The 24,671-nt window shown below is 36.5% G+C and overlaps 2 protein-coding genes across 4 annotated transcripts in view; one reads left to right on the plus strand and one right to left on the minus strand.

Annotated features, from left to right (window-relative positions):
- LOC139109987 (interleukin-1 receptor accessory protein-like 1) overlaps positions 1-6,299 on the plus strand; it is a 138,175-nt gene extending 131,876 nt beyond the window's left edge. The window contains exon 7 of the mRNA XM_070669454.1: positions 2,000-6,299. Coding sequence (XP_070525555.1) covers positions 2,000-2,472 — 473 coding nt within the window. The 3' untranslated portion in view covers positions 2,473-6,299. The remainder of the gene's footprint in view (positions 1-1,999) is intronic.
- Positions 6,300-8,106: 1,807 nt separating this feature from the next.
- On the minus strand, positions 8,107-24,107 carry LOC139109967 (probable multidrug resistance-associated protein lethal(2)03659). Of its 3 annotated transcripts, none has more exons than XM_070669420.1 (15): positions 23,922-24,105; positions 18,211-18,315; positions 17,446-17,727; positions 16,884-17,314; positions 16,519-16,675; positions 15,361-15,563; positions 14,633-15,096; positions 14,202-14,416; positions 13,808-14,026; positions 13,548-13,734; positions 13,218-13,394; positions 12,661-13,117; positions 12,031-12,406; positions 11,113-11,809; positions 8,107-10,665 (listed from the first exon to the last, which is right to left on the minus strand). In XM_070669420.1, exons 2-15 carry the CDS (start codon positions 18,285-18,287, stop codon positions 10,522-10,524), a joined length of 4,086 nt encoding a protein of 1,361 aa, XP_070525521.1. In that variant the 5' UTR covers positions 18,288-18,315; positions 23,922-24,105; the 3' UTR covers positions 8,107-10,521. The 3 variants fall into 3 exon arrangements, with proteins under 3 accessions (XP_070525521.1, XP_070525522.1, XP_070525523.1); XM_070669421.1 differs by lacking the exon at positions 23,922-24,105 and adding an exon at positions 18,410-18,432; XM_070669422.1 differs by lacking the exon at positions 8,107-10,665 and adding an exon at positions 10,672-10,843 and having other exon boundaries at positions 23,922-24,107.
- Positions 24,108-24,671: the final 564 nt, after the last annotated feature.

Here is a 24,671-nt window from a genome sequence, read left to right on the forward strand (position 1 = left end):
AAGGCAATTATTATAATTGATAATTTTTTAAAATTGTTTAGCGTTCTCGTCGTTCTTAAACCGATTACTCTCTGTATGCAGAGCGCGCTTCGTGTACGCATCATCTCTAATCCGGCCGGCTCAGTGGCACTCTCCTAGATTGCGCGTTTTGCTCTCAGACAACATTAGCAACCTGATTACAATCGTCCGATTAGCCGACACGCTCGTTACCTTACCCGTTCTAAGCCGATTGCGTCGGAGCGTGGAGTGCGTTCTATCGTTCTCCAATGGGGTGCACGATCGGCTAACACCCCTCAGCCCTGTACTTCTCCGGCCTTGTGTACGCGAGGGCCTTGGCACCCCGTGTACTCTGCTAATTACGACATCCCGATTACACGGCTTATGACTTTGCGCTCGGTCTGCGCACGATGGCCGAGTCGCCGCAAGGTAGCGAAAAGGGAGGGTAGTCTCTGCATCCGGGATTTAACGCGCGAACTTCGGCGGGCCGGCAGGTCAGTCGACGTTTGATAGTCAATGAACAAAGTTCGCTATCAAAGCGGCCGGGATTACGCGTATCCGCAGGGGGGGAGGAGGACTCGTGATTTTCTGCCGCGACCCGATCGGACAGGCAGGTAGGCGAGCTTTAGAAAGTTTTGCTCGTCCGCGAGTGACGATGATGAACCAATCAACCCTCCGAATCTGGACCTCCATCGGCTCGATTAATCCCGACACTTACCACGGGATCTTCCCCCCCGATCGTGAAAATTTGAATTTTGATGAGACTCGGGCCACGTACACGTCCTCCGGCCGATCAGGCACCCCTCGGTGCCCATTCACGGTTGAATAAATCCATTCAGACCCGGTAATACCTTTAATCGAAAATGATTGATCGAAGATTATCAACTCTCCGGTCAAAACTTTTTTAGTTTTCCTCAGTTCGTGGGGCAACTTTCGATACTGCAATCTTAGAGTTTTATCAAACGAAGCTAGGACCTTAAGAGGCTAGGAAAGGCAACAATCGATTTACCAAAACGGATTATGCCGTACGCTCAAAGGGATCGAATCGTGCCGATCTGTTCCCCCGAGACACCTCTCCGTAATCCTTCGAGCTCACGAAACTCGACGGGACGCGTTTTCCAAATTGAGTTGCCGCACCTTCTCGATAGCTGTCTGTCCGAGGGCACCCTGGAAACACCATTTTCTCAGCGGTTCCCGATTTAATACTAATTTTAATCAAACTCGGGGCATTTGCACACGTATGACGCGCACAGACTCTACCTCGGCGCCCTATTTCATTTGGAGTTAACGAAGTTTTCCGTCGAAACAACGGGGCGGAACGCCGAGCGTCTATTCGGTCGATCAGTTTTTGCTAAGCCCGCCTGCATCAAGGCCGGATATACACGCCGGGACGTATACGGTATAACTCATACATTATCCCGGGGTGGCAGAGGGGAGCCTCGCCGGGTTTTTATTGCTCGCGCCGCCACCGCGCCGGTTTGCTTTCACTTTATCGCCCGTGAAATCCAGCCGTCCGCTTCGCCGGCGGACAATATTTCCAGAGTGCCTCTGGAAAAGTGTATACGTGCAAAATTCAGCGCGACGCCGCTCGAGTTGACTCTGTAATCGGACCGCGAACGAACCCACGGTGACCGGGGAGAAAAAAAAAAGAGAGAGAGTAAAAAAAGAGCGTACCGCCACCGGTGTTTCTGATGAAAATTGAGATTTATCCCTGCGCTTTCGATAGTAATCGTACAATAATGTTCACGTCCGTTAGTCGCAGAAAGTTGTTATAAAATTTACTTGGGGAAAATTACTATTTGAGTTAGCAAAGAGAAACACCAAGGAGAAACAAATTTAAAAGATTTAAAGCGAGAGCTGCGTTTAGAAAAATATATCTAATAAGCGTCACGTTATAATCATTGTAAAGAACTTGTGGCGAAAATTCTCTGTTTCTAGTTACGACATTAATATCGGAAGTTTCGTTGATCGAGTTCTAAATTTATTTTGTGACGTTTCGCAGGGAGTTTGGAGATTAGTCCGCACGCCAACACAGCCCGGAGAGTCATCGTCGTGCTCAGCCCTGCCGCGCTGGACAACATCTGGACCGACGCGAGTGTCGGCGCGGTTCTGAAGCAACTGTCCTCGCTACCGACCCGAGCAATCGTCGTCACGCTGAAGAGACTGCCAAGCACGACGGCAACGATCGCGAAACGATCGCGGCGCGACCGCCGCGATGCCGACAGCATCTCTTTCGACCGGCTGACCATCCTGTCTTGGCAGGACGGCGGCGGCGGGAACGGTGATGCCGGCAACGGCACCGCGTTTGGTAACGGCGGTCGCAGATTCTGGTACAAACTAAGGCTGGCGATGCCGGCGATACGGCCGGTCGCGTCCGAGACCGGCTGCCAATCGGTCGCGATGATAGTACAGGCCAACGGCAAATGTGGGCAGCAAAAGGCTCGCTCGCGCGAGAGCCTGGAGGTCCTCGTCTAAGGACCGCCCTGTCTCAGGTGCCAGGAGAGTCTCGTTCTCCGACCGATTTCTATACCAATCCGATTGCCAATCTAAGACCAGGGTCCCGAGGTTCCGAAGTCGCGTCCGTACGATCCCGACTCGAGAATCCCGCGAGAAAAAGCTTTATTTCACGTCGATTCGGTGGAGGAATCGCGGAGCAGCCTCGACTTTCTGCGATTGCAGTTTCTCGGAAGGCACAGGATCTTCCTGCCGTCTCGAGAGCCTCGCGAGAGGAATCTCTCGCTCGCGGCGCTGATTTTTGAGGAAAGCCGCGCGACGTCCGACACCCGGCGACCCGAATCTTCGCGCAAAAGATTATTGTTCAGGACATTTAATTCGGGACGAGAATTTCGCAAAAAATACGATCGCTGTCGTCGACCGGAGAGAAAAAAAAGCACGGCTCCTTTTTCAAAGCGATACTCGAGATTGGAAGGCACACGATCGGGTCTGCTCGATCTCGGGACGCGAATTAAAAGAAACACGAAGAAGGGTGCGTCGCAACTTTGTAACGTCATTACGTTGCAATCGATTTTCTCGCGTATCGCGTCGAGATTGGAAAGCAAATTCGATTTAACGTCGCGACGTCGTAAGAAAGAGGCTGCGGGCGCGGTACCACAAAATAGAAACAAACGTCAGTTCCGAAATCTTTATAAATCCCGCGGAAGCCTAATTGCCGCCCGAGTTTTCAACTCGAATTATATGGACTCGTCAACTTCAGGATCTCCTGATCTTCGGTTAAAGACGCTCTATCTTAAATTAGGACGGTGAAAAGCATTTTGTTAAAATCGCGAATTTCTCTTATTGAAGTATGCGATTTTTTGCGCGATTCACGCGCAAATCCGTTTGACCGCTTCTCAAACATCTTGCAGCTGACGGACTACTGTTGCACGGAATACAGTTACATAAGTGGGGACCGTCTAAACGGGATTTATTCATGCAACTGCACTCAGCTGCAGCGACGTGGCAGGGCGAGTCGACGGTGCGAAGTGTGAATTTGTTACTCGTGATAAGTTCGCGGCTCGTGATAAGTTCGATCAACATTTTAAAGGCACAAAACCTTTGTACAATTTTTTTTTTCATCGTTGAACAAGTGAGATGTAAAAATTGGAAAGTATTCCGATGCCGGAAAAGATACACAGACAGGATTTTTCACTGCGCTGATGAAAGTGAGTTCGGTCTTTTGTGAATGCAATGTTTTAATTCTACACAATTAGAAGTGTTTACATTATTTAATACTTTAGCACAAGGTAATCACAAATTTTTTTTTTTTTATTAATTATTAATTTATTTCTAAACTTTCGAATTCTTTACATCTTACGTTCTTAATTTTATCTTAAATTTCTTTGAGAGAGATTAAAATTCTTAAAATTTACGAATTTCTTCGAGTTATGACATCGTGTCTGATGTGAATGAGAAGTTGTCACCAAATATTTGCCCGATTTTAAATTAATATTAAGGTTTGATAATCAAAAAGAAACGAGAATTCTCGCACAACTCAACGTATGCTGATTAAAGATATATAAAGAAAGTAGCAATCGAAAATTTTTCGATTTGAGTTTTCCTTAATGTTATAGTTTTGAAGATTTTAATTATGTAAAAACTTTCGAATCTAATGGATAATCTCTAAAGATAATCCATTTGAAAAACATAATACTTTTTCTAAAAAAAAAAGGTTGGTGAAAAATTCGTAACAGTAATTATTTTTCGTAATAAGTATTTTAAAATATCCTAAAATATCTTAAAATCCTTTTTCAGCATGTAACATTTTAACCATTTACTATCTTTTTTACAACAATTTCTTGTAAAACATCAAAAAAAATTTGATGAAAACTCTGTGTATTTTCTTTGTATATTGTCTAAGAAATTCAATAATTAATCTCGAGATTAATATAAAAATTTCTAATGGAAATATTTATATAAAGATGTATGTAAAAATTCGACTATTTAACGTTATAAAATCGTTCGAGTGTATGAAAGTTAAGAATATAATCCCAGTAGTTTTTTAATATACAAAAACTTCGCAAAATTTTTGTACCGAGAACACGATATAGTTAGCTCTAAAGAGATCAAATTAAATCTCGTAGACGTTTAATCAGCTAAAGGAGGAGACAAAATTATAAAGATGTACTATCGCTATCACGAAAATTTCTTCGTACAAACAAGCAATTTAAATACTTCCGATAGGAAGCTTATTTGCTTTCCACATTCGACGACCGATTTCGTTACTCCAGCATTCCGATTGTTCCGAAGAGCGAAAATAGTAGAGAAATGGAATTGCGCAGTCTTCCTTCTCGCGTGCGTGATGATAGCTTCATTACCGGCGTTCCGTTATCACTGGCGTTCCATTGTCCTTTCTTTTTTAACGTGCTTATCGCCGCTGTTCTTTGTACATATATTGGGAGTTTATATTTATTTAGCTAGTTACGTTATTTATATACATATCTTTTGCATAAGCTTTATTAAGTCAACCCTTTAACCAGGAGAACCTTTAAAGTTCTTTTCGAAGGCGGTTTATTCGAAGAGATTCGAGGATCGACAAAAATTCAAGCCCACCCCGCCGTTTAAATGTGTAACGCATTGACTGCTGTATAGTAATCAACCGTGAAAAACGGATGCTCGAAATTATTTTTCCATCACTGGACAGACAAACGTGTTAAATATCGGATATCTGCCTAATACCCGATTTCTTCACTTATAGATAAGTTTATCTTTCAGATAAATTATATGTCAATCTTTGTTCATAAAGTTTAGACAAAGATATATGAATATTTTATCTGAATTATAAAGAAATCGGGCATAAATGTACGATACAAAAGTCTCGAAGTAATTCCCGAAACATATGCAGAGCATACATTGTTGCATTTATTTATATATTTTATAATATATAATTTATATCGAGAGCTGCACGCGAATACTGGTTAAAGGGTTGTGCGGCCGCATAAGTCGCGATGTGTTGGCGCCGTTGATGTTCTGGCGATGTTTTTCGAGGGATCCGATCTTGCTCCGGGCTGTAACGGCGTTTTCCCCGTTAACGCTCGACGTGAGTCGGATCAGCTGTCTCTCGTTTAATGTATAAGCGTTTTATACTGTTTTATATGTGGGGGATGCTCCTCGAGACTGTCCTGGAACTCCCCCGAGCGCACAATCGGTGTCAGTAATCGTTGCTTGTCGCAATTCATCTCCTCGGGAGCGCGACAGGGACCCGCGTTTCTTGGATCCGGATCCGCTCGATAAGCGATATTTTCTCATGCGTCCTCGTGTTCCTGAAACCTTCTACCAGTCGGGGGTCTCAAATTCAGCCCGTACAAGCGAATTCTCGCGAATCCGTCGTTTCTATAAAAACGTGCGCAGACTCGACGAGTTGTCGTCTCCGAATTCGTATAAGCGTTTTAATTTAAAATTAATCGCCGAGGTTCCGTCGTTTATCTGCAAACTTGGCGAGTCCGATCGACGTGTTTTCTGTATATTTCTCTCATATCGCGTTCATCCGAGTTCGTCCAAAATGCAACTCGGCCTCGTATTTATTTATCCGTAACATTTCCTTCCGCGGAGTAAGGGTAGAAGGTACGAAGGTCGTTATTTCCTGTTTGGAGATCTCTGTCCTCCGAGGGACAACGCAGCGTACCGCAATTTATTTATCGGTTACCTTGGGATTAGTTTATTACCATGTAAAATCCGGAGGAACTTTCGCGCAGGTGGTATCGCGAGAGCGACGACAACAATAAGGATAGAATAGGAGGTAATTGTTATTTGTAGCCATTATCGTGATTATAACTTAGATGATCGAGCTGTGGTAAGGGGGCAGAGGGGGAAAGGGGGGAAATAAGGGGGAGAGTGAGCTTAATTTTTAACGTTGATAGCGATTATTCTCTTTACTGTCAGTATTACGACACACTAGTGTACTCGTCTCGCCGGAATGCCAGCAAGGATCATTGCAAAGGATAATCTGCGAGCCGAGTAAGCAGAGTACATAGATGTAGAGCTATATTTGAACGGCCTGTTTCGCGAAGGGGAACGGAACGGGGGGGAGGAGGAAGACTCGAATTGATTTCCCGGAGGCAGGACGCGTATCGTTCTCTCGAATATCTGGGGTATCCCTGAGAGAGGCAAGAGCCTCTCGTAAGAACGTTGCGGTTCTGCCACAAATTATTATTGGAATTAAATAAAAGAAAATTTTTCAAAATTTTTTAGCTGTAGAAATACACTAAATTGAAATTTCTGTTCCAATTCCCAAAGACATTAACGCCCAGAAATAGGAAGGTACATTAAACTCCCCGTTTCCAATTTTAAGAATTTCTCAGAGACTTTTGCAACAAGTCTTTTGATTATTTATGCCAAATTAAATAACTTTGTATTGTGTAATTTAACAGACTGAACAATTTAAAGACCAAAAGGTAGGGCTCTTATTATAAAATTAATCTAGAATATTTTAATAAAATCTAAAAGATCTGACGAATAAATTCTTTCGCAAACGGGCCGTTCATTCCTTTTTTTTTTTTCTTTTTTTTTCTTGTAATTTTTTTTTTTTTTACCGATCTTATCGTTGCGCGCTGCTTTTCAGTAAAACGAATTAGCGAACGATTTACTTACTTAACTAATTAGTCTTTGTATTTCGACAATAAAGTCTCTCTCTCTCTAGAATCCTAGGAGTAGTGCGGGACTTGGCGTTTTTATTATAGCTAGCTTACCCGAACGACGAAGATTAAGTTGGGTTCGTGTATAATTCTAGATAAATGTTTGCGTACTACGCGTCTGACTGATTGCGTCGGTTGCTCGACGGTGCGAGTAATGTGTAAGGCGTTTGAATTGTTTGTAGCGTGGCACGCGTTGTGGCGATTAAGGACGACTCCTTGTGTGTGCTGTGCGAAGTCCTGTCCTGAGGGCCAGGTAACTGTAGAATCTTTTAAAGAAATAACTCTAGTTTACCACATCCGTTTATCGTACTTTGTTTCTCTTGTGCTTTAGGTTTAACGAACGCTTCGATGCCTTTCGCTCGCTCAATTTCGACGAACCGGTTTTCCCATCGTCGAGATCAATTAATTTCGCCAACGATTAATTCTATTTATTGATTCCATCCGTTTTAGTCCCCCGCTGATAGCTATCGCTGATACCGTCGGAACAAATAACTTAGTGATAAAAGTAAGTAATGAATCGTCGAGCCGCGTCCAATTGCGTGTACTTACTTACATACCTTCAATTAAATGCATCGTAATCTCTTTGTCGTTTTAATTTTTTTTTTTTTATTTCCTAATTTTAATTTATTATTTATTCTGCCTTTCTAACGAGCATGTGTTCTTGATGGAAAAATAAAATTTGAGAGATCCACGATCGGTGTGCAATGTAAGTTTACGCATATCACCTTGTAAAAAAAATAAAAAGAAAAAGAAATGTTACTTTTTAAGACAAGCGCGTTTTATATCAAGAATAAAGATTCTGAATGTACCGACTCTGATTGTCATCGCCGTATATATATATAATTGATGGAATTCTCATTTTTAGATCGACGATGTAATATGTTGACTGTAAGCTATTATTAAGAAAAATGTAATTACAAAACAGGAAAGTAGAGGGAAAAACAAAAAAAAAAAATATATATATATAACGATGGAGCAATTACATAAATAATCATTTGTATCTATATTTCGTTTACAATGATTACGTTACGTAATGTAGGCACTTGTATGTAAGGTACTGTAATTCGTTTTCACCTAAAAGTACAATACACCTGTCTACATACATAATAAATATTGATAATGACGATTACAATACGGCTGTATTTTGTATATAACGTACGCAACATGTACCCTGGAGTTTGTCGTAAGTAGCCCACGCGCCTTTTTAATCCATATTCTGATATTAGCAGTTTCAAATAATTACTTAGCACTACCATTAAATCTAACAGTTATTTAAATAATGTCGAAGCACAAATTGTATATGTATGTACAGTATATGTATATTAGACCGGTACAAAAGTTTATTAGAGTTACTGAATATTGATAACAGAAATGGGATTAAAAATTAAGCGCGAGTCATTGTAGTGCTGATGTACACGAGATGTCTCAGATCGACTACAATTACCTTTCATCTGCTTGTTGTTTCGTTACATTTTAATAAGTTTTAATACGTGTGTATAAGAACAATCTAAAATATAAATTATACTAAATATATAAATAATACATTTTTCTAAAGTAAAACATAAGAAAATATATGAGAATATACGATTGTAGGGATTACAAAAATATGCGAATCACAATGTACGTGACTTTTAGTTTCTATAATACATTGATACAGATTCGTGTAAACTATTATAGATACTTTAAATTGTATGAAACAATTTCATGTGATATCTTGATAATGTTTTTTAATCATCCGAACTTGTATTTCAATACGACTTGAAAGCACCACAAAATGTAAGAAGAAATTAACTGTTATATTAATTATCAATATTGATAATAGTTATCAAAATAATCAAGTATTATACAAAATAATTAGCACATGTATAAAATATAGGCAAAGAAAGTAATTTTAAAAAATAGTATGAAAAATATAAAGACTACATTTATGAATCAAGGAAAATAGCCTGATACTAATTCTTCGTACAAATGTTAGATATCTGTTTTTAATATTGTTTTTAACGTAGTCGATCGGGGACACTCGCTTTATAAACTCGTCGAAAAAATTTTAAATATAAAAAAATATGAGAAAGATATTAAGTACCTTGATATCGCTGTTTCTTTGATCTGCATTACGTATGCATTACATATCGAGTACAATGCAGTTCACTATTTCAATAACAACGTGATAATAAAAGAATAATAAAAAATAATATAACACGCCTTGCATTTACATATTTCGCATTTAAATCTAGAGAAGAGGCACCTTTTTGGTCTTCCTTGTACTTAGAGTATCAATACAAAGGAACATTGTGAAGCCCTTGTAAAATGGCAGATTTAGACGGTGATCTGAAGCAACATAGCAACAGAGATGTACAAATTATGAATTTACCACTGCTGCGATTGATTTTTCCGGACGTTCTTTGTATCTATTCATCGGAATATACGAGTATAAAAATCTTTTCTTACATTAAGTGTAAATACATTCTTTTAATTCGTTAGTTGACTGACTCTACAATAAGTATTTTTGAGAATAGTTCCTTTGAGATTAGCTTCTTCAAGAATTAAGTTAATTCGGTCCTTAAGTTCCTCGATAATCACAATCAATCGGAGAAAGCTAGATTCTTGATGTTTTAATAATCCAATAAAATGAGTTACGTTCCTCTTGACAAAATCTTTGTATCGGGCTAATACAAAAGTGACGTAATAATACTACAATTACGATTGCGTCGTGATTCACGTAAATTTGACTGATTTTCTGATTCGCTGCATGAGATCGCTGGGGTAAAATTAACGGTAACTCTATGTTACATTGAAGTGGTAGAAAATACGCGATTATTAAATTAAAAAAAAAAAAAAAAAACCGAGATGAATGGAACTGTGCTCTCTCGCTTCTTTTATCTTCGAATCACATTCTCAATATTCAACTCTCTTGAAACATTGGGTTTGTAATTTCTGACTCCGAAAGATTGTACATACAATCTTTTATTCTCTTCTACGTTTATTCACTCCTTTTCTTTCAAATTCTCTTTAATTTTTGAAGGTTTATATTCCTAGATTTTCTATTTTTATTCAATTTTAAATTCTATTCCTCGAAAACTCTGTCGTCCTAAAATTTTTCCGATCTCAAAATTCTTCTCATGCACTTGTTTCTCAATTTTCCTTTTTTAACTTCCAAATAATTCCATTATATTGATGATTTAAATAAAAAAATCTAAAAGACAGTGATAAGAACGTAGGATGAACTCTGGCAATTGTAAATGCTAAATTTTTGGGCAGAATTTTATCCTGCAATTGCACTTGCCATTTTCAAATTCTTAGGATCTTGCCTAAGAATTACTCTCAAAAACCGACGGAATTTTCACGACGATTTATCACGACGTCTGTCGGACGTAATTGCAAAAAAATAATGTCATCAAAGCGCCGTAAACGCGCGATTCTGGTAGCAATTACGTGCGACGCCAGCCAGGGCCTCCGCCATCGCTTGGCCGGTCTCCTGCACCATGCTCTTCAGGTAGCCCGTTTCCTTCTGCAGTAACACATGAGGGTGATCGAATTCCTGTGCACAATAAAAGTCCACTTTTGAAGAGAGAGAGAGAGAGAGAGCGAGCTCGCAATTTACGATCCACTCTCGTTACGAGAAGGCTATATCCTTCACAGCTTGATACGTATCATGTATAAAATTTTTACGCAACGTACACCGAGCATGATGAAAATATGATCACTGCTGCTGACGGCTTTTGTATTACAAAAAAAAAAAAAAATTTATATTGCAAATAATAGAAATCATCCAATAAACGTACTTTGTAATTTTATCGCACCTAATCGACTTACTTAAATAAATGTACTGTAATAAAACGCCACATAAACGATCAAAGGATAATCATAAAAATGTATAAAATATTCACATAAATTCAACATGTAAAAATTATTATCAATCTTTTAAAAAATGATTAAAAAAGAAGTAAATAAAATGAAATAAGATAAATGTAAAAAATTGACTCACCACCGCGTTGCCAGCGTCCATCACCAGGATACGATCGCTGTCCATGACAGTATTCAGCCGATGAGCGATTGTAAGTACTGTACATCTCTCAAACTTTTTCCTGATTGTCGTCTGAATTAATTCGTCTGTCCGTGGGTCCACATTTGCCGTTGCTTCGTCCAATACAAGTATTGGGTTATTTCTGACGATAGCGCGCGCCAGGCAGACCAGCTGTCGCTGGCCGACGCTGAGATTAGAGCCACCCTCATTGATGTGGGCCTCTAGACCTATCTCCTTTAATTCGACTTCTTCGAGAGCTCGCCACAACGGATCGTCCGTGTATGAATCAAACGGATCGAGATTTCGTCTTAAGCTGCCGGAGAACAGAAATGGTTCCTGTGGGATAATGCTGATCTTGGAACGTAGATCGTGTAAACCAATTTGGCCCGAGTCAATTCCATCGATCTCGATCAAACCATCAACGTCAGCCAAACGGAAGAGCGCCTGGATCAGAGATGACTTGCCTGCGCCGGTTCTGCCAACGATACCGACTTTCTCACGTGGGAAGATAACAAAGTTGAGGTTTTTAAGTACTGGTGGTTCTAACGGTGCATAACGTAGAAATACATTTTTAAACTCAATCTTGCCATTCTCTGGCCACTCGGATTTCGGTTTTTTATCAGGGGTGCTCTCGAGAGGAGGTTCGCTATCCACTTTGCTGAAAAGAGATTGAAGTAGAAAATATTAATCTAACGTTTAATATTTAACGTGATTTAATAATCAAAAGATATTAGAATGTTCGTAAATTTTTATTTATCTTGATTTTACAGAAAGATGAATGTTATGAGGTTATATAAATGATAACTTAAATTTTAATAGATAAAGTATAATTGAAAAAAAAAAAAAAAATTAATTAAAATCATTAAGATAGATAAGTACCTGTACTCAAGAATGCGCTCCACCGAAGTCATTTGGTTCTCTAACTCAGCACTTTGACGCATACCCCATTGAAACATTCCAGTAAGGCCAATACTTTGCGTAATCGCCAAGCCTACATATCCACTATCTATCGAACCACGAGTGAAATTATCCAGTACAAGGAAACTTAGTGTAACCAGCATGATGTATACCACGCAGAAAACATCCAACCAGAAGCCGAAAGCACGCGAAGACGCAATGAAGATGTACCACGCAGACGAATGAAGATCTTGATGATTATCAAATTCTTTCGTGAGAATTGCTTCTGCCCCAAAGGCGCGGATCGTCGGTAATCCTTGAAGTGTTGCACTCAAGTGAGCGAAAACTGGCGAGCGAGCTAAAAAAAATTGCATTTAGTTTATTCAAAAAAAATAAAATTGTTTAAATTGAATCTATTAACAACTCAATAATAAAATTTACGATTTTATTTTAACGTCAATTTTTATTATATATATATTAAGTTTAATTAATATATATATATAATATATATATATAAGTATAATTAATATATATATATATATATATATATATATATATATATATTAAGAAATTTGTATAAGTTATACTCAAAAATAAATATAAAATACTTACTAATGCCTTCGAGTCGCTTGACACTGCGACTGGTGGCGAGGTAGAAAATTCTTAGATAATAAAAGACAATGCCAACAAGCACTGTGGGTATCAGTAACCATACGTTTGCGATAGCGACTACTACGATGATACCCAGTAGTGATAAACCGATCTGGATACAATCGATCAGCGCAGTTGGTAGCATCTCATCCACTGCGCCCATATCCTTGGAGAAGCGGTTGAGAACACGACCCGACGTGTTGGTATTAAAGAATCGCATAGTGGCGCGACTAATACTGCGGAACATACGATCATGCAAGCGCATGGAGGCCCGCATACATGTACAGAAAAAGGCCCATGAACGGATCAGAGTGACACCGATGGTTAGCACAGTCACTCCACTGTAAATGTAGATGCACTCCATACGGCTAATAGGACTGTTTGAGTTTTCAATGACACCGTCGTCTGTTTCATTCATCTGAAATAAAAATATATTACAATATTTTTAGTTAAAAAATGTCAAGTTTGTCTCATATATCAAATTCTAATTTATCAATCATTAATTTGTGACTACTTACATAGTTCTCCTCTAAATCAACCCATCGCGCAATAAAGAAGTCGCCACCGCTGGCTGCTAATTGTGTTAATATGCAAAGCATAGATACCATAAATATAATACACCAATTGCCACCAGCGCGAAAGTAATTACTGTACACTTGGCCAGAAATAGTGCCTACTGTTCGCATTTCTGCCACCTAGAATAAAATATTATAATAATGTAGTGTCAAAATTTAAAACTCTTTTAAATAAATAATAAAACAATTTTTTTAAGTTTTTAAAACATTAATTTTGAATTATGTGATACATTAATAATTTTTTCAAAAAGTTGGAGAATAAATTAAAATTACCTCATCAGGTTCTTGTTTCGTAGTATCATTCGTCATGTAAGAACTCAACGACGTGACACTGGCAGTACGTGAATTACTACGGCTAACGGGAGCCGACGAGGGTCGAGAAGATTTTTCGTCCGATTTCTCTTGATTTTCCAATAACCGGCCAAAATCCACCCCCATAGAACCCAATTCGTCAAACGTACTAATAAATATAAAGTTTCATGTAAGACAATAAAAATAAAAATGTTTTTAATAAAAGTGTTTTAGAATCATACCCTTCAGCCTGGATAGCACCATCTTTCAGAACGATAATTCTACCCACATCGCGCAAATATTGCAATTGATGAGTCACCAGAATTCGGGTCTTGCCTCTTAAATATTTGTCGATACATTCTTCGAACATATGTTTACCCACATGTGCGTCCACGGCACTCAAAGGATCATCCAGGAGATATATGTCGGAATCAGCGTAAACTGCTCTGGCTAAGTTTATTCTATTAATTATAAATATTTTATCAATGCATATATGTAAAAAAATATAATTAATTATATATATAAAAAAAATTGCAAGAGAAATATGATTTGAGAATTTTAGAGATTAATAAATCGCAATTTAAAATTTGAATAAATCTTGCGTGTTGTCTTATCAGGAAATTATATAAAACTAACCTTGCGCGCTGACCACCGGAAAGACTGATACCTCTCTCGCCCACGATCGTTTTATCGCCGTAAGGCAGCAAACTGAAATCTCTTTTTAACTGACACACTTTAGTCACACGATCATAACGAATCTGATCCATTTTTCGTCCAAATAAAATATTCTGTCTCACTGATCCGGCAAACAACCACGGTTCTTGACTAGCATAAGCAAGTTTTCCATTAAGCTAAAAAAAAAAAAGATAAAACAGGTAAAAAGTAAACTTTCAATTAAATTGTATTTTATAATGAAAAGGACGAGAACATTTTAGTATTTAAATTACATTTAAATGCGATTATAAACCATTTGTAGTTAAACTTGCATGAATTTTAATAAATAAAATTATTTTTATAATTAAATTTAAATTTTATAAATATTTAACATTTAAAAATTATCGACATACTTTAATGGAGCCTTCTTGTAAACGCAGTTCTCTCAAGATAACATTCAACAGGCTAGTTTTACCCGAGCCGACTTGGCCGACGATGGCAATCAATTCACCGGGCCGCACTTTAATGTTAATATTCTGTAGCGTATCTTCCCGCTCATAGTCTAACCATTTGGTGGTGCCGTTTTCGATACAAATACTATATTCACTATCATTCGATTGGTTTACGGTCGGATAATCATTGGTTTTCTGTTCAATCAAGTCTTCTTTGACGTTTTCTTTGTTATTTTCCATCACATCATCCTTATTCTTTTCTTTCGCAATTTCTTTGTTATTTTTCGTTATATTTTCTTTATTATTTTCTTTTACATTTTCTTTATTATTCTTTTCTTCGATCTCGGCAGGAGACAGTTCGTCATACATCAAAAACTTTTGCAGCCGTTTAATAGATACCATTGCTTCCGCTACTTGTGTTATTCCTGGATTGCCATAAAGATAAAGTAGATAAATAATAAGAATTAAAATTGTGTTTAAGATATGTTTAACACTACAAAACAAAACTATAACTAAAAAAATATTAATAAAGAGAACGTTATAAATAAAATAAAATAAAATAAAAAAAAACGGGAAAAAAAGAAATTTAAAAAATTGGAATAAAAATCAAGCCGTTATAAGCACTTTAAATAATGCTACTATTGATACTGTATAACTACCAAATGTCAGCAATATTAATTATCTCATACCTTGTGGGAAGAAAACAGTCATAGTTGTGCGTAAACTATTGTAATAGGCCGTTATCATAAACACCTTCTCAGCCGTAATCTTATAACCAAACAGTACGTAAGCCAGTACTGTAATAAATAACGACATCCTTGTGGAGAATATGATGAAAGACATGGTAATACCTCTGATATACGATGCCCATCGGATGACATTAATTTCCTTTCTGCAAATAAATTCCGTAGTGCTAATTTCTCTTTTATTTTTTGTTATAAATTATGTTCAAAATTATAAATAGACAACGTACAATTTTTTTTTTCGATAATTTAGATTTCGTTATCAAAGCTGTAAAATATTTACTAGCGACTATAAACGTAAAGCAATCGATATCTGAGGACAACATTCAATACTAAACATATTTAATATTATCCTGTTTCAGATTAAGTATAATAAATTGCATAAATGTATAAACTAAGTAGGTCACAAAAACATATTCAAACTGATATACATATACGCACGAGATATGAAAAATAGGCAGAGAACTATTGTAAAATTTTTTTACTAAGAATAACATTTTTTTTTTCAATAGTATAGAAAAATGCAAACGTAAAGCGCAATAGAAACAACAAGAACATTACAAATTTATAAAATGAATTAAAGTAAGCAATGCGAGTGCCAGTTTGCTTTCAACATGCCTGGCTCGATTAATTTAGGTTTACTGCAATTCTCGGTACAAGATCCTTTGCTTGTCCTGCACGTGGCGGAGTTTTAGTGGGTATGGCCGCTTTTTGGCAAGCCCCACTCTACATGCTGGGATCGGGTCTCAGATATACGTAAATGCATTTCTTCTCACAAAAAAAAATGCTTGACTCGATATAATCTACAAATTTTGAAAGTAACTAAAAGAATATCTGCAAGATACTTAAGTAGAAAATAACTTATACGTATAATTATATTGATATAAAATTAATCGTCTCATCATTTAATTATTTTCAGGATCAAAATTTTTATTATTCTACAAAAAATTAATTAAGAAATATAATTCCTTCGATTTTGTTTCTGAAAGAATCACGATAATGGTCTGTTTTGCAATAACAATTTTTCTCTAATGAACATGTTGCTCAATGTACAATTTATGCAAATGTGTTGGTTGTGTAATTGGTGTAACTAATGGTACTCACTTTCTGGCTTTTTCTATAAGAGCGCTGAAGGGGTTTTCCCAGGTGTACATTTTGATGGCTTGAATTCCACTGATAATTTCGTTCGTCAATCGCACTCTTTCATCAGTCCTAATGGCGGTTCTTAACCTCAGCTCCGACGACTTTTTGCCTAGCCACGCTGAGGAATTTAAAGAAGGAGGTATGAAATAAGATCTAGAGCAACTCTTGGTAATTTGATGAAATACAATATGTTAATTAAAAAAAGAAACACGAGTTACAATTTTGTAATAAATTTTGAATTATAAATGTAACAACGAGAGTTTAGGAGTTTAGAAACTTTGATAGAATTATTTTTATCGCGAAAAAAAAAACAGTGAATATCTCACCTTGTAAAGGAATAAACATCAAGAGAGAAGCGACACCGATAATAGACGATACTCCAACTTCGATTAAGTGATACATGACGTATGTGATGATGATGGTCTCCAAGGGTCCGAGCCATAGATAATGGAGAAATACGATACTAACATCAAATCTGTTGACGTCGTTGGACAACAAATTAACTGCCTGGCCGATCGTCGTCTCACCCAGCGCGGTTCTGGTCATTTTCAACGTTTTACGGTAGATAAGTGAGCAACAGGCTACTCGGATCTTCATGCCCATGTGCAGAATACCCATCATATAGGGATGAACAACGAACACATTGAGAGCGGAGCACAAAATGACCCCAGCGGCACAACCGTACGCGTAACCTTTGTCCATGTTCTCGTCATTAAAAAAGCGCAGCAACTGGCCCAATAATAATGGCTGTAGCACCCTACGAGAGAAAATTAAATTATATAAAAGAAAAATTTTATACTTAAAAATCATAACATAATTACTATTTCAATCAATAATTAGACATAAAAAATTTTGAAAAAGAAATAAATAAAACGAAAGAGACTGTACCTGAGCAAGATTTCCATAACGGCCATAAAAATTCCATATAATAGAGTCTTTAAGCCAAAACACTTAATAAGAACGTTCATCAAACTGGGTTCTTTGACTTTTTTTTGCGATCCGCTCTTTGTACTCTCCTCCAATCGACGCTGATACGCCTCGCATTCTTTGTCCCATGCTTTCGATAGTTTAATACCAAGAATACCGCTCGTATGTTCTTTAAGTGGTGTGTACAAATCAGTCACTTCAAGATCTCTGCGGTAACCTACCCAGAAAATGCGTAAGACCCAGCTGTGTAAAAGAAAAAAAAAAGTAAAGCACATATATTTTATTCGTACAAATTATCAACAAGTTATTCAGTTCATATGTCTTGTGCTTCTCGCGCAAAAAGACTACTCTACTAACTTATCTGTCTATCTTTCAAGAGACTATTGTCTTATGTATCATTTCAAAATTGATCTATTCTTTTTCTCTAATTTTTTTATCTATTTTACATTCAGAATTACGTGACGTTAATATTAAAATAAGCTCCAGAATATTTTTTGAAAAAAATTAAGTTGTTGTTAAAAAAAAAATGTAAAAGAAAATTATATTAAAAAAAAAAAAAAAAAAGTGTATTATCTCTGTCATATCTTTAAATCAAACACTTTTTCGTGTCAATACTTGATACAAAGTTATTTATTGATTTATGGATCGCGTTATCACTTCTCTCTCATCTCTTATCCCCCTTCGCAGGATCGCAGGTGATGTTCACCGTTTGCCCTCGGTACTTACGAGAACGTCAAGATGCTGAAGATGTTAGCGCCCGCTCTGGGGTTCTTCACTTTCTCCGTGTATACTTTCCCATCCATGGTGACGGCACAGTCTCGCGAGACTCTTCTGCAAAGATACAATAGACCATTAGTGCATATACCCGCGCGCAAGGAAAGAACGTAATCGACGTGCCGCGATTACGTCCGATGACGCTGCTTACGGAAAAAAGAAAAAGATGAAGAGACCTCAGGCAAGTATTACATTGTACATCAATTGTGACGCAACCACCGCATACCACTCGCTATCATCTTCTCTCTCCGAGGAAGATTTGATAAAGTTGCAATATCTTATCTGCACATGGCAAATCCAGTAACGTCGACGATGCCCAATATCACTTTATCAGCGATGCGTGCGCTTTTATCTAACTCGATTATATAATCGTAATCGAATCCGGAGAAATCGTTGTTTTGTCTGACACGCGAGTTTCGTATTATTGCAGGTTGTTGCGGCTCATTACGAGAAACAGACAGTTCTACGGCATGAAAACACCTTGTTTCCCATAAATCTCCTTACGATAAACATGCCTTATATCTCACATCATTCTTTGTTTAAATATTTTCATATATTTTGGATTAATGCAGATACGTCTGCAAATATTTTTTTTTTTTTTTAATCCACGAAAGATATTTTAGTATCACAGCTGCGAATAAATCATTTCTTTGGTGTAATTTAAATTTATTATCAAAGCGCGAACTCGATATAATTCTGAATCTGCAAACTTCCAAATTTAAGTCTTAATTTCTCTAAATTCTCTTTAATAATTATTAAAGAAATTTTATAATTTATCTCAGTTTAATCGGATTTATGTATATAATGTAACTTAATTGTTACCTTTAAGTATCACATGAAAAGTATAATCGTTCTTAATACTATACAAATATCAGATTTCTCGCGAGTATTTGTCCAATATAAACAGATAAGATATTAGTTTTTTTTATAACATTTGTATACTCGGACTGTGATTGAAATTAACCGTTTATATGTCTTCACTGCAAGTCGGTGAATGCGCTAGATGTTTCATTTACTTTTTTTTCCATAAATTATCATCCGTAAAGTGATTCAAGGCACGAAATCGTTTGCATAAAATTTCCATGAATTATCCAGAGACATGTACTAAAAATATTTCACGACATTGTATCTAATTTACAAAAATAAGTATCCAAGCATGCATAGAAAATTTTTTGTATTATCCTGACTTTGTATCCTGATTTTTATAACTTATCTCATTAATTTCCGCGTTAATGCCTATTAAGCATATTTCGATCACGTGGAAAAATCATGATCCAGGGAGTAGATAATTAAGTCAGGAAGTTGCTGATAGGGTAAATGTTTCAAAAAATCGCGTAACAAATGATTGAAATGAATTAATTTACCCCGGTTAACCACATATTTTTAACAAGTTTGTTCGAATGCGTCTCGTTTTTTGTTTATCTTTCTGCGCAGACAAGACTCGGAAATTCTAGACTCATGTGTGAACATCAACGTGCCTATCTAGCAAAGTAACTATATTTGCATAAAAGTTATCTGGATCTGCGCGGAAATAGATTATTCGCGAGAAAACATGGGATATCTTTAGAAAATTTAATCCATATGCGACGAATATCCACGGAAAAACTCAGCAAAGTAAATTTGATCTGCTTTCGAACGATAACGAGCCAACAACGTGCTATCGTAATCAAGTATTAAGTAATTAGTTAATAGAAAACATTATCTAAAATATTTCATTTTATATTGTAAATAATGTTCCATACCACTTCTTTTATCTGTATATTAAAGTTCTTTTGTAATAATTTCTTTCCGATATCATACGTATATTGATATCGCTCTTGAAATTAAGATTATACGAAGACGACGTATAAACATTTTACTTTGAGTATACTTTAAGAGGATAAAGTAATTTTGATAATACGCGTTAAGCTTGCATTATAAAATGAATTATCAGAATCGATTCACGCCGTAAAATACTCCATTCACTTTGACATACCAAAATGTTTTTTTTTTTTTTCTTTTCGTAATAAATAAAACCGCATCAAGAAAGGTAAATCGGAACTTAAGCACTATAGACACGTTGCGAAGTAAACGTGATGCAATCTTACAATACTTTGCAAAAATATGTTGAGAGAGCGAAAAAATCAATAAAATCGTACATTTCGAATTATTAAACGTTCGGCCGATTATTAAGTTAGGCATCAGTCATAATTTACGACAACATTCACATGATAACAATTTTGTGATTTATGTACACGAGTCAATAAATTGCATATCAACAAATTTGTCAAGTTTTCTCGTTCGTCAATAAAACGGTATTTAACACGACATTAAAGCGTAAACCAGTCGTAAAACAGATTGATTTAATGCCAATTAATTAACGTGTATTATTGGAGCCTCACACAATCCTTTACATCCTACAAAGCCTATCAAGGTAACTAAATTATATAGAATCACTTAAATTAATTACCGGGACGAAACACTCGACTCTTTAAATTAATTAACTTGGTCGAGACTTCCCAAAACAAGAAGTGAAATACCTAATCAAGTCAAGTCTGGAACAATTATAATTAATAAAATAAACACTTAAAGAGTTATCTTTCGTCACTTTGTCAAATTATTTATCGCTGAATATAAAATCAAGTTTTTCCCGAATTCGCAATATAATTTCATTATTTCCAGGCGGTCTGTCGATGGCTCTTCTACAAATGCTAATTCCCTCGTGTACTATTTATACGTGTGCAAACGTGCATATGTACGCGTTATCAGAATATTAGCGAAGCTATATATTTGCATCCCTAATGCGTCGCCTGCAGAATTAACCGAGACAGCCGTGAAACGATAAGAAAACTAAATTGCGCGAACATGTTTGAAACCGTGAAAATGTTACAGAAATGTACAAGTCTGATGACACAAAGTTATACAATATTTTTATTATAAAAAATATCTAGAATTATTATTTATTTTTCAATGTATCTAAATCACCTGTCGTATCGCATAGTGCAATAATAATTTTTATACGAATTTCGTAACAACATCTTTCAAAAATCAGGAAATCGACATTGGAGCGATAATCAGTTTAAAATCATTCTAATCACATTTCCCAGCCTATTCCCTTAATCTTCTCTGTTGCTTGTTACGCAAGAATCAATTAAGATTAATTCATTGTTGCCGCAATGACGGTCGATAAGGAACATGGTGTAATTTGAACATCGTGTTATGTTAACGCGACGCGTCTTTTCCGTCGTGTTGATAAAAAACATCATTGTTGATCTATTCGACACGCCTTCGATCGCTTTTCGCTTAATGAAAAAAGCGGCTAATTTTGTAAATTAATCCGGAAAAAAAAAACGAGCATTGACATAGGTATAAATATAAGTTAATGAGAAAAAAAAATTATCTAACTGATATCAACTGTATTTAAAACGGTATTATTTAAATTTATAATTGTTATAAAAACGCGATAAAAATTAGTATATTGTAATACGTTCCTATGTAAAACATCATTTATAATTAGAGCGTTTATTAAATTTAAATTACTATACTTTAAATTGGATAATTATTTACGATAATAAATAAACGATGCTAACAATTTATTTTTATATTAAACTTTTAAGAGTAAATTAGAAAGAGTTCTTTTTATTTATGCTCTACTTGTGTTGATTTTTTTTAATCATAATGTCCAATATAATACATATAATATAATAATTACATAAAATGACTTCGATCTTCACAGGTTATTTTAATCGTTATCATAATAAAATGGAACGAAGATAAGTTATGTATCGCTAAAGCTTAAAGAACTGTGCAAGCGAGTACTTTCGAAATATAATTTACTTTTTCTACTAATATGCTATTAATTTTATATTCAAAAAAATGTATTAATATTTCAGTTTATCCTAAATTTGGTCGCTTAAATCGAATAATATTTTAATAATTACTTGTCGATGAACATCAATACCATTCGATATCGTTTTAATTACAATACGTAACATCATGTTTTTTTTTTTTTTTTTTTTTTTTTTCTCGTGCATGTAATTCTCACATTTCAAGTAGTAAGTACTCGACAAATCTGACAACTGAGTATACACGCATTCGCACGTTCAAACACAATATGTCATGTTGAATATTAAACAATATATGTCTGACGTTAATCTGTTTTTATAATAAGTAAGGTGTCAGACTATAATGAAACTTCTTTAATGACATAGTGGATGTAAGTGAAATGTACTAAAATAACCCTTTTGCACAATTTCAACCGCAAGTTTCTCAGAATGGTGACGTGATCGAGCAATTTACCGGGTCGAACTCGTAACAAAAGAAAAAAAAAAAACTTGCGCGAAATGATCAAGGATGGACTTTGTTCCCGAGAATTTCTTTTGTCGAAGCGCAGACTACAACTCACGCGTCGCTATAAGGTGTCCCATGTTTGGTGCGATAGATACGTTTAGTTTATCAATATCACCCCACGAGTGTTGTCACCCCAACCGCGGGACACCCTGTATACACCTGTATTTTATTGCTAAAAAAAAAAAATGACTTACTCGTTCAATCGTTACTAATTGTTCTTCATTGTTTCTAGTGAGATTTCCCGATACAAAGCCCCGCGCAATTAAGATGGAAATAAATTGCTCACGATATTTACGAGAGACAGCAATTCCGGGACCTTGCTTGCTCCGCGTATCATCGTGTCTTTCCGCATAACAATTGCAGTCGGCTTCATCGTTCGGTAGATACTTTCAGTCCGGGGTTTGGCTGGGACTTTAGATTAATGATCGCCATGACTCGGCTTCGGACTCCCGCTATTCATTAGTGACACGAGCCACGCGACACCGCGGAATGCCGACATTAATAGAAGCGCGATTGTTACGTAACGGGCAACGATGAGGAAGCGGTTCGAGGTCGTGGAATAATCGGGATGACCGGGCACCTCGATTTTCAAGGGCAAGCGGCCTTTTCCGACTTTATCCTCTCTCTCTCACACACACGTCTCTCCAAATCCCCTCAGAACTCGAATTGCACATGATTTTGTAACCCGGCGTTTAACTTTGCAACGTTCAAAAATCGAAAGTTTTGTGCATACTAATGTAACTACGTAAGTGATTAATTGTAACGGGTATTTTTTGTAGATTAATTTTTTTCATTGTCTAATTGACAAAATGCAACTTAAAAAATTACAGAGTTTAATTATAAAAAATAACTCGAGTCTTACGGGTTCATTCACAATCTCTTATCGTTAAAAAAAAATCGATTTTTTAAAAGACATTCGAACGAAAAAATTAAAATAAAGCAGTATATAATTCACATTACACGTACACAATATATGCTGTATTAATGTGTAAAATTAAAATAGTAAATATAAGAAGAAATTAAGATGTGCTTGTAAACTCCAAAACCGATAGCAGAAAAATACTCTTAATTGATTGCAATACACTTGTTCGCGAAAAGCTCAGAGGCTCGATAGATCATTATTCACGTCACCTTCATTTCAAATCGCGTCCCGGTTTCTCTCGTTTCTATCGCGAGCAGAAAAAGAGAGAGAGAGAGAGAGAGAGAGAGAGAGAGAGAGAGAGAGAGAAAAAGCTCGAAAAACGCGCACACCTTTACATAACTCAAATTAGAGTCGCTCGAATCGGTATTGTCAGCAACCCTTAAACCTACCCATCTACCGTAAAGAGACTCACCTCCAAGTTGAACCCCACTGGCTGCCTTCGGACGAGAGTATCCCTACGAACTATCAGGATTCCATGACGCTTCCCGGCCCGTGAAACGTGCGTGACGGTCGTAGATGACAACGGCAGCGGCGTCAGGTAAATTGACAACCGTCCTGCTTCAAGTCCGTTACTAGACTGCCAGCAATATACGCGTTTCATTGGTTAACCTCGACGTAGCACGTGATCTCCTTTCTCCATCTGTCGGCCACAAGTTCAACTGACCAGTGGAGATTAGTAATCCCGGACGACCACCCTGACGTCAATCTCACTATTCGCCATTATCGAAATACCTACAGCGCGCTTTTCAAACGTGTCAACTTAACACTTGCAGGCTGTTAATACATTATTAAATGGCAAATTGTTAGTGCATTGTTGTACGTAAAAATTAACGTTTGGTTAAATGTTTAAAAGCGTAGGAAAGATCTGGAAAAAAAGAAAAATTGCAATAAAAGAATTTAAGAATAAACATAAATTATACATAAAGTAAAATTTTTACCATTTAAAAACTTATGCATTAAGTTTGTTGTCAATCAATGGACGAGTGCTTTTCATTTAGTGATACGAGTCAACATATTCGTGTTTTGTCCGTGTTGTTCCCTGGATGTTGAAAAAGAAATAACAGACTAATGCTTGTAGACTTGTCACTAAATGAAAAACACTCAATAACAATGATATATCTTTAGTCAATAACGTACAAATGAGAACGTAGATTTTATTCAC

This window comes from Cardiocondyla obscurior, linkage group LG19 (genome assembly GCF_019399895.1).
Source record: "Cardiocondyla obscurior isolate alpha-2009 linkage group LG19, Cobs3.1, whole genome shotgun sequence".
Lineage (NCBI taxonomy): Eukaryota > Metazoa > Arthropoda > Insecta > Hymenoptera > Formicidae > Cardiocondyla > Cardiocondyla obscurior.

What these genes read in the sequence shown, in the direction of transcription:
- LOC139109967 (XM_070669420.1), bottom strand. Translation starts at nt 18,287, where the DNA reads ATGGATGGGAAAGTATACACGGAGAAAGTGAAGAACCCCAGAGCGGGC. An exon ending in TACAAGAAGGCTCCATTAAA is followed by an intron (nt 14,417 to 14,632) that starts GTATGTCGATAA and finishes TTTTTTTTTTAG; the next exon opens with CTTAATGGAAAACTTGCTTA. An exon ending in CAAGCGACTCGAAGGCATTA is followed by an intron (nt 12,407 to 12,660) that starts GTAAGTATTTTA and finishes AATTTTTTTTAG; the next exon opens with CTCGCTCGCCAGTTTTCGCT.